Below are 13,306 nucleotides of genomic sequence, written 5' to 3' on the forward strand. Positions count from 1 at the left end.
AAAAAGGGCAAAGACCATTTCTGAATAGACCTTTCTGAAAGGAAGACATACAAATGGCAAAAAAAAAAAAAAAAAAAAACATGAAAAAATATAAAACTCACCTGTAGAGGTAAATCCATAATTCTAATTCAGAAAACCCCAATGAGGTAATAATGGTGCTATGTAAATTCTTCAATCCTCTAGTATGAAGATTTAAATCAAAATAGTCAAAAAAACAATAGCCACAATTAGTAGCTAAGGAACATACAATAGATATAAACATAAATTGAGGCAACAAAAATACAATTTGGGACGGGTAAGAACAGAGTATTTTCATGAAACCAAAGTTAATTTGCTATTAGCTTAAAATTTTTTATTATAACTACAAGACTCTTTACATTAGCCCTAAGGTAATCACAAAAAAAGAAATTACAGCAGACACACAAATGAGAAAGAGAAAGAAAACAAAGCTTAGCACCACAGAAAACCACCAATCCACAGAGGTAAATAACAAGCAAAAAAGAAAGGAACTAAGGATATACAAAATCAAAAAATGGCAGGAACAAGTTCTCACATATCAGTAATAACCTTCAGTGTAAATGTATTAAACTCTCCAATTCAAAGATATAGAGTGGCTGAATAAATAAAGAAACAAGACTCAACATTCTGCTGCCTACAAGAGACTCACCTAACTATTACAGACAAACATAGACTAAAAGTGAAGGGCTGGAGAAAGTTATTCCATGCGAACAGAAACAAAAAATGAGCAGAGTAGCCATACTTATATCACATAAAATAGACTTTATACAAAAAACTATTAAAAAAAGACAAAGATGGTCATTATATAATGATAAAGGGATCAATTCAGCAGTAGGATATAGCAATTGTTAATAGACATGCACCCAACACCAAAACACCCATATATATAAAGCAAACATTATTAGACCTAGTGGGAGAGAGAGATTGCAATTCAATAATAGCAGGGGACTTTAACATCCCACTTTCAGAATAAATAGATCAGCTAGACAGAAAATAAAGAAACATCTGGCTTAAACTGCACCATAGGCCAAATTGACCTTACAGACATTTACAGAACATTCCATCCAGCAGCTGCAGAACACACATTCTTCCCAACTGCACATGGGACATTCTCCAGGATATGCCAGGCCACAAAATGACTCTACACAAATTTTAAAAAATAGAGAACATATCAATTATCTTTTCAGACCGCAATGGTATAAAATTAGAAATCAGCTGAAAGAAAAACTTTGGAAAAATACATGGAAATTAAACAATATGCTCCAAAACAACCGATGGATTAATGAAAAAATTTAAAGGGAAATTAAAAAATTCCTTGACACAACAAAAATGGAAACACAGCACACCAAAAACATATGGGATATGGCAAAAGCAATTCTAAGAGGAAAGTTTATAGCAATAAATGCTAATATCAGAAAAAAGAAAGATTTCTCATAAACAACCTAACAATGGACCTAAAGGAACTAGAAAAACAACAATAAACTAAACCCAAAATTGGCAGAAGGAAAGAAATTATAAAGCTCAGAGCAGAATAAATGAAATAGAAACTAAAACAAACAACAAAAAACAATTGAAAAGATTGGTGAAACAAAGAGTTGGTTTTTTGAAAAAAAAACCAAATTGACAAACCCTTAGCTAGACTAACCAAGGAAGAGAAAGAAAAGATTCACATAAATAAAATCAAACATGAAAAAGGAGACATTACAACTGATGACACAGACGTACAGAGGATCATAAGAGACTATTATGAACAACTATAGACCAACAAATTTGATAACACAGAAGAAGTAGATAAAATCCCAGACAAATATAATCTACCAAGTTTAAATTATAAAGAAATAGAAAATCTGAACAGACCAATAACAAGTGAGGACATTGAATCAGTAATACAGAGTCTTCCATTAAGGAAAAGCCCAGGGCCTGATGGCTTCACTGCTGAATTTTACCAAACATTTAATGAAGAACTAATACCATTTCTCTCCATATTATTTCAGAAAATTGAGATGGAGGGAATACTTCCCAATTCATTTTATGAGGCCAGCTTTCCTCTGATTCCAAAACCAGACAAAAACACAACAAAAAAGAAAATTACAGGCCAATATCCCTTATGAACATAAATACAAAAATTCTCAACAAGATACTAGCAAACAGAATCCAACAGCACATTAAAAAGGTCATTCACTATGATCAAGTGGGATTTATCCCAGGGATGCAGGGATGGTTTAACATACACAAATCAGTAAATGTATACACCACATTAACAGAAAGAAAGACAAAAACCATATCATCATTTCAATTGGTGCAGAAAAAGCATTTGACAAAATTCAACGTTCCTTCATGATAAAAACTGTTAACAAACCAGGTATTGAATGTCTGTACCTCAATTTGATAAAGGCTGTATATGAGAAATCCACAGGTAACATCATACTGAATGGGAAAAAGCTGAAAGGTTTCCTTCTTAGATCAAGAACAAGACAAGATGCCCACTTCCACCACTTCTATTCAACACAGTACTGGAAGTCCTAGCCAGAGCAATTAGACAAGAGAAGGAAATAGAATGCATCCAAATTGAAAAAAAGGAAGTCAAACGGTCCGTTTGCAGATGACATGATCTTATGTATAGAAAACTCTGAAGATTCCACCAAAAAACTGTTCGAGCTAGTAAACAAATTCAGTAAAGTTGCAGGATACAAAATAAACAAAAAAGTCAGTAGCATTTCTATATCTTAATAGTGAACTATCTGAAAAAGAAGTCAAGAAAACAATTCCTTTTACGATGACTACAAAAACATTAGATACCTAGGAATGAACTTAATCAAGGAGGTGAAAGACCTCTGCAATGAAAAGTATAAAACTTTGAAGAAAGAAATTGAAGAGGACATAAATGGAAAGATATCCCATGTTTATGGATTGGAAGAGTAAAAGTGACCTACAGATTTAATGCAATCCCTATCAAAATACCAATGACATTCTTCACTGAAATAGAAAAAAAACAATCCTAAAATTCATAGAAAACCAAAAAGACCCTGAATAGCCAAAGCAATCCTGAAAATAACAAACAAAGCTGGAGGCATCACACTACCTGACTTCAAATTATAATACAAAGCTATAACCCAAACTGCATGGTATGGCAATCCTAAAATTCATAGAAAACCAAAAAGACCCTGAATAGCCAAAGCAATCCTGAAAATAACAAACAAAGCTGGGGGCATCACACTACCTGACTTCAAATTATAATACAAAGCTATAACCCAAACTGCATGGTATGGCAGAAAAACAGACACATAGACCAATGGAATGGAATAGAGAGCTCAGGAATAAATTCGTGCACTTTCAGCTAATGATCTTTGACAAAGGTGCCACAAATACATATTGGGGAAAAGACAGTCTCTTTCAGTAAACAATGCTGGGAAAACTGGATATCCACATGCAGAAGAATGAGACTAGGCCCCTACCTCTCACCATATACAAAAATCAAGTCAAATGGATTAAATATTTAAATGTAAAAACACCAACTATGAAACTACTAGGAGAAAACATAGGGAAAATGATCCACAATATGGGGCTGGGAAAGGATTTTTAAGTAAGACTTCAAAAGCACAAGTAGTAAAAGCAAAAATAGGCAAGTGGGATTGCATCAAACTAAAAAGCTTTTTGTGTATCAAAGGAAACTGTTAACAGAGTAGTGACAACCTACAGAATGGTAGAAAATATTTGCAGACTATACATCTGACAAGGGGTTAATATCAAGAATATATAAGGAATTTAACAGCAAAAAAAAAAAAAAACCCAATTGAGAAATGGGCAAAGGATCATAACAGACACTTCTGAAAAGAAGACATGCAAATAGCCAACAGGCATGTGAAAAAATGCTCAACATCACTAAACATTAGGGAAATGCGAATCAATACAACAATGAAATACCACTTCACTCCTGTTAGAATGACTATTATCAAAATGACGAAAGCAAGTGTTGGCAAGGATGTGGAGAAAAGGGAACACTTGTACTCTCTTGGTGGGAGTGTAAACTAGCACAGCCATTATGGAAAGCAATATGGAGGCTCCTAGAAACGTTAAAAATAGAACTATCATATGATCCAGTAATCCCACTACTGGGTGTATGCCCAAAGGAAATGAAGTCAGCATGTCAAAGAGATATCTGCACTCCCATGTTTATTGTAGCACAATTTACAATAGCCAAGATACAGAATCAACCAAAGTGTCCAAAAATGAATGAATGGATACAAAAATGTGGTATATATACATGGAATACTATGTAGCCATAAAAAAGAATAAAATCCTGTCATTTGCAGCAACATGGATGGACTTGGAGGTCATTATGGTAAGTGAAATAAGCCAGGCTCAGAAAGATATATACCACATCATCTCATTCATATGTGGAATATTAAAAAAAAAATTATATTATAGAAACAGAAAGTAGAACAGTGGTTACCAGGGACTAGTGAGGAGAGGGGGGAAAGGAAAACAGGGAGAGGTTGGCCAACAGGTACAAAGTTACAATTAGATAGGAGGAATAAGTTCTGATGTTCTGTTGCACAGTAGCGTAACTGTGGTTAACAGTTAAGTTTTGTATATTACATAGGAGAGCTAGAAGAGAGGCTTTTGAATGTTTTCACCGTAAAGAAATGATAAATGCACTGAAGCGATGGCTACATGAACTACCCTGACCCAATCATCATACAACATAGGTAAGTATCAAAACATCAGATTTTTGCCCATAAGCATGTATAATACAACATGTCAATTAAAATATTTTTAAAAGGACCAATCTATCTTGGAAATAAAGAAACAAAAAGTCTGCAGAGCCTTCAGACTAAAGGATTGAATTACATATAAGGTCAGGAAAATAACATTAGCATCAGACTTCTCAAGAGCACCATACAGACAAGACAACAGAGAGGCACAACATTTTCAAAAACTCATGCTAAGGGTTTTGTATCTAGCCAAGGTTTCCTCCAAGTATCAGATTATGAAAAAACAGTTTTGAATTTGCAAGAAAGAACTCAGGGAATAATGTAAACACAGTCCTTCCCGAGCGTCTATTACAGTTAAGCTTCATCAGGCAAAAGACACAACTGGGGAAGCCAGCCAAAGGACTGATCGAAAACCTTAATATGTTTCATTAATAGCTGGGACTCAAATGGGGGTGGGGAAGAACACTATGTAAATGTTATATATTCTGACAAAATAGGGTGCTGCTAAAAACACCATGAGAAGAGAAAGAAGAAAAAAAGTGAAAAGTGGCACTTTAATATTGGATTGTTCAAACTGTCCCCAGTGATTCCTACATGATTGGGGTTGGGCTCTCCAAAAATTTATTTCCAGGTATTTTTTGCCCTCTCGATGCAAATCTTTAATCCCATGCATAGATCCAAAATAGCCTGTCACTGCTCACTCCTGGATGGAGCTCATGTGGCACCACGCCTTCCAGAGATCTCCCCTCAAGGCTTCTCTCACACTGATTAGAGAGCAGTGGAGCCTGTGGATTCTTGCAGAGATGAAAGGACAAATAGAAATGAGATGGAGGAGCAAAGAGGGAGATGCTTGAAGGAAAGTTGGAAATTAAAGTTTCTCCTGAGTAATTAAAGGAAAAATATCCCTGCAATAAATTGTTGCAACTATTTAATTAGCATATTATCAGGACGACAACTGTACCTATTATAGGCTGAGGGCAAAATATAGGATTTGGAAATGACCAAACCTTGTTTGATCTGTGCAAGGCCTCTTCAGCAGACTTTCGATCACAGGCACCAACATACCATGGCTTGCAGTGAAGGTCAGCTTCCTGTGAAATGGAGGGCACTATTATGCATGAGTTGGTCCTTAAATGACTCTGTAACTTCTGTGCATTAGAAACAAAAGCCCATCTTCCCTTACCAAGACAGGCCTAACTACATTGGGACCAATAATTTGAAAATAAGTTTATGCTTCCTTTGATCAACCACAAGGATTTATATTATTGACTTTTTTTCTTATTTGGCCTTAGCTGCTAAACATAGTACTTGAATCTAACTAAGTCCTGCTAGGTTCCCGAACCATTTATTTATTTCTCCTAAATAAGTTATAATCTCCCTTTCCATTAGGCTTTTATTGTTGTTCTTTGTGGAGTGTTTTGTAATTTCCAAATTGTTTTTATGAATGTTATTTTGTTTGACTTTTGCAAATAAAGGTACATGCCTTCCTTGAGGATACATTTCTATTTTACATTTTTACATATATTTTTACATAAGCTTAGAGACACTTGCACACAGAGTCTCTTTTCAAACTGTGCTGTCTTATGTTTTTTAATATCATAAACCTCCCAAGATCTATTCTGAGGAAATTACAGAGTTTAAGTAAAATATATGTAAGAGGAACAATGAAAACAACACATTTCCTTGGTAGTTTTGAAGAAACACTAATTGTTATTCAAGGAATCTGGAATGCAAATTGGAATAAACAGAGCAAGGTCTTAGTCAATGAAAAAAATTGGGCATACTATACCCATCAGTAAATGACAACCACAAACTGACTTAAAATACAGAGTCTATTTTCAGGCTTCCCTCCAAACTTTCTTCTCAGAAGACATGCCCTTTCCTGCAGTTTACTGGTAACAATTTAGTGACATCGAGAGTTCATTTCATACCTGTTCTGAAATAGTGGAATTAGATGAAAAGGTGGGTAATGGTCCATTCACAGTTGGGCTTCCCCCTTCTGGAAATCCTAAAAGGGATTTGAAAAGTCAATTAATCTTTACTATTTCCTGAACAGATACTATGCCTACACCCAACACTGTGCTAGGTACTACAGGGGACACACCCCCAAAAAATCCTTAAGGAAATGGTTTTCAAAGTGTGGTCCAAGGTCCGGGAATCCTCAAGATTCTTTCAGGGGTTTCAAGAGGACTTTTCTTTTCCAATAACTTACTTCTGTGAAGCCCAGTTTTCCTCGCATATTTTAACCAGAAAAAGATATTACAACAGATTAAATGTAGAAACAGATATGAGAGCCCAGCAGTCTGTGTTACTCCAGATATTAAAAAGATTTACGAAATGTAAAACAATGCCACTTTTCCCACTTAATTGTTTTTGTTTGGAAAATATAGTTATTTTTCATAAAAATGTTATTTATGTTAACATTTAATGAGTTTAGTATTATTTTTAAATAGGTTAACAAATGTTTTAAATGTTTCAGTTTAAATTCTTAATACACTAAATATAAATAGAAAGAAACATGTAAACCAAAGGTCTTTGGGTCTGCAGTGATTTTAAGAGTATTAGAGTGGTCCCAAGACCAAAATATTTGAGAATCATTGCCTTAAGGCATAAACACCCTCAAGGAGTTTACAGTCTAAATGTGGAGACACGTGGAAAAAAGAGAACACTTAAGGTTCATTCATTCTTTCATTCTTGTGTGCCTGAGATGGATCCAGGCATTGGGGATGAACAGCAGTCAACAGAACAGCAAAATATTCTGCCCTCCTGAAGCTTAAATTTTAATGGGCTGTGATAGGCAATAAAGACATAAGTAAATATATATGTAATATTAGAGAGTCATAAATGCTGTGGAGAAAAAGTGGGGAAGGAAGGTCTCAGTGAGGTGGCACTTGGGTAAGATCTGCAGGCGGAGAGGAAGGAGACATGTGGATAGCTCAGTGAAGAATGTTCCAAGTAGTGGGAACAGTGAATGCAAGGGCCTGGCATATTTGAGGAATAGCAAGGGGGCCATTGTGCCTGGACTACAGTGAGAAAAGGGGAGCAGAATAAGGGATGAAGTCAGACAGGAGGCAATGAGGGGACTAGATTTATGGGACCTGGTAGGCCGTTAACGTGACTTGAACTTGAACGAACATGATATGGGAAGCTTTTGGAGGATTTTGAACACAGGAGTAACATGATCTGCCTGTCTTTTAACAGGTTCACTCTGGCTGCTGGACTGGAAATAAAGGGGACAAGATCAGAGAGGAGAGGCCAGTTTGATGGTCTTGCAGGAGATGATGGTGGTGGGACAAATCACAGCAGTGGGAGAAGTGAGAGTGGTTTGATTTCAGATATATTTTTTGTTTTGTTTTGGTGGCTGGCTGGTACGGGGATCTGAACTCTTGACCTTAGTATTATCAGCACCACGCTCTAACCAAGTGAGCTAATTGGCCAGCCCCGATTCCAGATATAGTTAGAAGGAATAGCTGAAAGGTGTGTGAAGAAAGGAAGTGAGGAGTCAAGGGTGACTCGGAGGTGTTTGACCAGAGCAACCAAGGCAGGGGAGTCTGTAGGAGACACAGGTTTGGATGAACTAAGTGCTTCAGATAATAGTGCCCTGGGTTTTCAAGGAAGGCAGCCACTGATGCCACCGCAGAGGGCAGCAAGGGCTTGTCAGGCCCAGCAAAGATGGTCCTAAAGCAGCGGTGTATTGTAACAGGTGAGCATGGTACTCCCAGATGAGTGGCTGGTCAGGTTTTTCCAAGGCACACAACAGTACAGGGTGGTTGGTGGTAATCTGTAGTTTTGGTGGTAAGGGGAGTACCCATGGCTAACATGCTCCGAGCCATCAACATGTGCCAGGCCTGTTCAGTTCTCAACACATTAGCTCATTTAGTCCTCACAGCAACTCCTTGTGGGAGGAGCTATTATACCCCAGTTTACAGATGAGACCTTCCCAGCCTTCCCCACCTAAAGTACTGCCGTCACTGCCTCCATGGCTCTCTGCCACACACACCCCCCTCCAACCCTGTTTTATTTTCTTTTAGAGCACTTTAGCATTTACCGGATATGATATTTATCTCTGTGTTTATTTTTACTGTCTCCCCTAATAGAATACAAGTTTTGTGTGTTTTACTCATCCTTGTATCCCCTGTGCCTGGAATAGTGCCTTGCACGTGGCAGAGGGTCAATAACAATTAAAAGAATGACTTGGGTTGAAAAACAATAAAAGGTGTAATAAAGGTTTTTAAATAATGAAAAATGAATTTCTACAGCAAAGAAATTCATTTTCATTTTTATTTTGTGTTGTCAGAATTAAAAAAACTATTCAGTAAAAGTTTCACTAAAGATACATCAAAAATGTTATTAAAACCTAAAAAAGCAATTTATGTTAGTAAAAATGCACATACTTTTTTCACATATGACAATTATTCTGTTTATTTAAATGGATTTAACCTTGATTATTTTGGAATATGTTCCAAATTACCCATGTAAAGGAGAGTTTTTTCTTTTTTCTTTTTTTTTCCTCCCCTAAATTGAGTAGAAAGCAAATTAAGATTCGGGCAGTTATGTTCTGTGAGGCTGACTTAACTGATTCATATATTTTTAGGTTGACATTTTTCCTGGGGAAAATTATCCAGATATTTGCCATATCTTCTTTTCAGGGTATTTTTTGTAGATATATTTTGTGATCATTAAAATATATTTTATATTTAATTTAAATAGCTATCATTTATGGAGGATCTTCTATGTACCAAGCAGTATAACAGGTACTTCCCATATGTTGTTTTACTTAATGTTCTTGACCCCATTTTACAGATGAGGAAACAAGCAAGAGAGGATACTGAGATCGTGCAGCTGGAAGTGACAGTGTCGTCGTATCAGAATCTAGGTCTATCAGACACTAAGATCCAGGCTTAACCACTACTCTTCATGACTTCATTGTACTTACTTGGCAGAGGTACAGGTTTTTGATGGATTTGTCTGAAAGGAAGAATTTCAGATTAATTAAAGGACAAAGCACAATATGAATAAGTCTGACTTTTTGTTTACACTGAAGATGCTCTGAACAGGTGCATCACAGAGGAATCAATACGAATGGCCAATAAAACACATCTAAAGAAAGAAGAGGCACCAAAACCTTAAAGATAAGTAAGATTGTTCCCTTTAGTTTTGAAGAAGGAGATGCCTTGACTTTTTAAAGCGTTAAATCTTAGTTAAGTCCAATAATTAACCCAAAAGTAGGTCTCTGCAACTCTATGCTACTTGACATCTTTTTACATTTAATTGCAAAGCAATGAAATATTGAATTTTTACCAAATACTACAAGCCAGTATCACTGTGCAGTGTAACAATACATATGTTAATTCCTACAGCAATAAGTAGAAACTTATTTTGAAAGGAAAGGATTCTTACTTCTGGGCAGGAGGAAACACTGGTGACTGTACGGATTCTTGTCTGTGACTAGACCCTCGGTGGCGTTCAGCAGGTATAGGTTTTTCTGGATTAGGAAAATTCTCATATTAGGATAAGAATGGAATATCTGTCCTTACTCCAAAACCCAGCAACGTTAGCCAAGAAGAACCAGTTTTGGTCAGACATCTCCCCAGGAACATGGCATTTACCAGGAAGTCATCGGTTTGTGCAGTTGTCAGTCTGCTGATGTGATTATGTTATTAGACCAGGACTCCCAGTCAGCAGTGTTACAGGTACACCCCATCATCTCTACATTCATCCTCTGGCAATGTACATATGGACTGAATCCATGGGGCCTGGATTTTTAAGTGTGTGAGGCCAGATGGGAGCCACAAGATGAGCAAGGTTCAGCCACCCTCTGAACAATTCACCTCTACTTCCTATGAAGACTCCACACAGGTGTTACAATGCCCTGATGTGTCTCGATGAGTCATAAGACATGGTATAAGTAATTTCTTACTGATCAGGGTTTGTGAATGATCTATTCTTTATGAAAAATTATTTGGATCAAATTCAACATTATCCCCATGATAATGTTAATCTCGCATTTCACAGAAAATAAGCATAAACCTGAAATGTTTAGAAATTTATGTTGAAGCCCATCATGAATGAACTATACTGCTGAATCATTGATAAATGTGATGACAAATTTGGTCTGGGGTATGCCCATGGGTGAGTCTACTGCATAGAAGAAAGGTCGAGATCCTAAAAGGAATAAAAGTAGTAAGAACTCAAAGATTTAAATAAATGATAAGACAGACTTCAGGATTTTTTGTAGTTCCTTAACATTTGGAAGCCTTGAACCTCTAAAGATCATATTTCAAATTCGTGGCAAGTTACTTTGAGCTGCCACGTTAGATGTTTGGTTCATGACTTTGAACAAAAAAAACCCTGGTAATTTCAGGAGAAACAATGAACACAGTATGTCCCAACAGCCTGTGAGCTTTGACCACACCTGCTTTGCCTCTGCTTCGAGGCTTCCTTCCTAGGTGAGAAGAGGTCACTTTCTTGCTTTGGGTTGGATGGTCATTGTCTCTGCTCTTGACATGAGTATAAAAGAGGAGGCATGCCATGTTCCTGCACTGGGAGCCCTTTGAGGAGGAGGACACCTGAGCAGCAGGGGATATGCGATAAGCTTCTTCTCACCTGTTCTTTGGAAAGTCCTGAAGCCAGGGAGTTTGCACAGGGTTGTACTTACTTCCTACAGAGGCTCGGAGGCCCTGAGGTTACTATCCCTGTATGCTCCCTGCTCAGCAGGCATGAGAGACTGCAAGGAATGGAAGGACAGAAAGACAACAGCATTGGCAAAAAGACAGGAGAAAGCAAAATGGCAGTAAAGGAATAATGGCCTCAGAAATAGCCTGGGGGGAAAATGTGGGAATCAGGCTAGAAAACCTAATGGAGCAATTAAAGCAGAGGTGAGCTGTAATGCACACACAGCAAAGATCCATCATCCTTTGTCAGAAAAACCTGAATGCTTTATGTAGCTATGCCCCCCATTAACTCATGAAACGCTGAGAAGAATACTAAGTTTATAACACTGCCTACTTTCAAATGTGGAATTCGATGGGTGCAGGAACAGAGCTTTTATATATAATGTTTTAAGTGCTGATATTATGGATGATTCTTCTTTCTGATTTTTTTTTCCCCAGTGTTTTCCAAATACAAATTTTTTTTTCTAAATGGAAAAGTTCTGAATATATGTAAGGTTTTTAAGTTCTAATAAGATAAGAGAAGAAGAGTATTTGAAGATGTACTAAGACAGATGTTTGAACTTTGAAAACTTAGCCAAAGAATTTGTTCAAATAAACAAATTTAAAAAATTTTTAGGGCCGGCCCGGTGGCGCACTGCTGCAGTGCACCGCTTGGGAGCGCGGCGGCGCTCCCGCCGAGGGTTCGGATCCCACATACAGACCAGCCGCTCACTGGCTGAGCGAGGTGTGGGCGCAGCACCGAGGGTTGCGATCCCGTTGCCGGTCCCGGTCCGGTACGGGCGCGACACTGAGGGTTGCGATCCGTTGCCGGTCACAAAAAAAGACAAAAAGGAAAAAAAAATTTTTATTAACTTAAGAAAGCTATTAGTTCTAAGACATGTGAATGGCTCTAATTAGTCTTTAGATCTATGCAGAGCCATGGCACTATGTCTCAGCAAGTCACACCTGTCTACAAACAGGTAGACTTTTGGCATGTAGACTATAGCCTACTGCAAAGATCCTACCCAGTGAGCTCAGGTTCTGAGCTCACGTGGCTACCCACTCCTCATTGTAAAGTGAAAGACTATTTTGTTTAGAAAACTGAGTTTCATATTATAATTGCCTTATAAATAATGAAGGAAATTTAGAAACACATTTATATACAAATCCTTAATTAAAATAACTTTTAGAGGACATGTTCATCCTTCAGAATAATAGATTTACCTTCACAAACACTTGATGCATTCTGTTGAGAGGCAACTGGAGTCTGTATAAAAAAAAAAAGGCAAGGATATTCAATAGAGCAAAATGTGGAAATAAAAGTCAAAGTAATATTATTAAAACAAATATTTTGGGAGAACTTTTCTTTGAAACTTAGCTACTCTTTCAAATACAACAATAATTAAAACACACAGACCCCAGCCCAACCTTTGCATCAAGTAACAACTGATTGGAAGTGTCTCATGGAAGGAGCTGTGTCATCTTGGTATGGGGACCTCCCTGCTCCATCAACAGGGTTGATGGATACTTTGACCCCCCAGCAGCTGTAGGGCACTAGTGTTTGTGCAGTGGGCATTCAGCATCTGGCTTTGGTCTCATGGCTCCACCTTCTGTGTGTTTGCTAAGTGATTGTATATGTCAGACTCCAGAATAGGTACCAGGTCCAGGTGGGTTTCCTCGCACGGTGGGGTGTCCTGGCCAGAATCTGAGTTTGGTCAGGCCTACAAGAATGTATGCCTGATGGGCCGGCCCGGTGGCGCACTGGATAGTGCGCCGCTTGGGAAGTGCGGCGGCGCTCCCGCCCGAGGGTTCGGATCCCACATACAGACCGGTTCCCGCTCACTGGCTGAGCGAGGCGCGGGAGCAACACCAAGGGAAGCGATCCCGTTGCCGGTCCCCTGTCTGGTACGGGGGCACCAC

At 37.9% G+C, this 13,306-nt stretch overlaps 1 protein-coding gene and 1 long non-coding RNA gene across 2 annotated transcripts in view; one reads left to right on the forward strand and one right to left on the reverse strand.

The window, feature by feature from the left end:
• The window catches only part of BLNK (B-cell linker), a 78,394-nt gene that overhangs the window by 6,640 nt on the left and 58,448 nt on the right, over positions 1 to 13,306 (reverse strand). The window contains exons 11-15 of the mRNA XM_008577886.1: positions 12,611 to 12,653; positions 10,134 to 10,218; positions 9,670 to 9,701; positions 6,665 to 6,741; positions 5,741 to 5,824 (exon numbers count right to left, since the gene is read on the reverse strand). Coding sequence (XP_008576108.1) covers positions 5,741 to 5,824; positions 6,665 to 6,741; positions 9,670 to 9,701; positions 10,134 to 10,218; positions 12,611 to 12,653 — 321 coding nt within the window. The remainder of the gene's footprint in view (positions 1 to 5,740; positions 5,825 to 6,664; positions 6,742 to 9,669; positions 9,702 to 10,133; positions 10,219 to 12,610; positions 12,654 to 13,306) is intronic.
• Positions 4,627 to 9,659, forward strand: LOC103594644. Its single transcript, XR_550870.1, has 3 exons — positions 4,627 to 4,727; positions 7,935 to 8,047; positions 9,537 to 9,659. It is a non-coding gene; the product is annotated as an uncharacterized LOC103594644 (long non-coding RNA).

This window comes from Galeopterus variegatus, unplaced genomic scaffold, assembly GCF_000696425.1.
Source record: "Galeopterus variegatus unplaced genomic scaffold, G_variegatus-3.0.2 Scaffold1597, whole genome shotgun sequence".
NCBI classification, from domain to species: domain Eukaryota; kingdom Metazoa; phylum Chordata; class Mammalia; order Dermoptera; family Cynocephalidae; genus Galeopterus; species Galeopterus variegatus.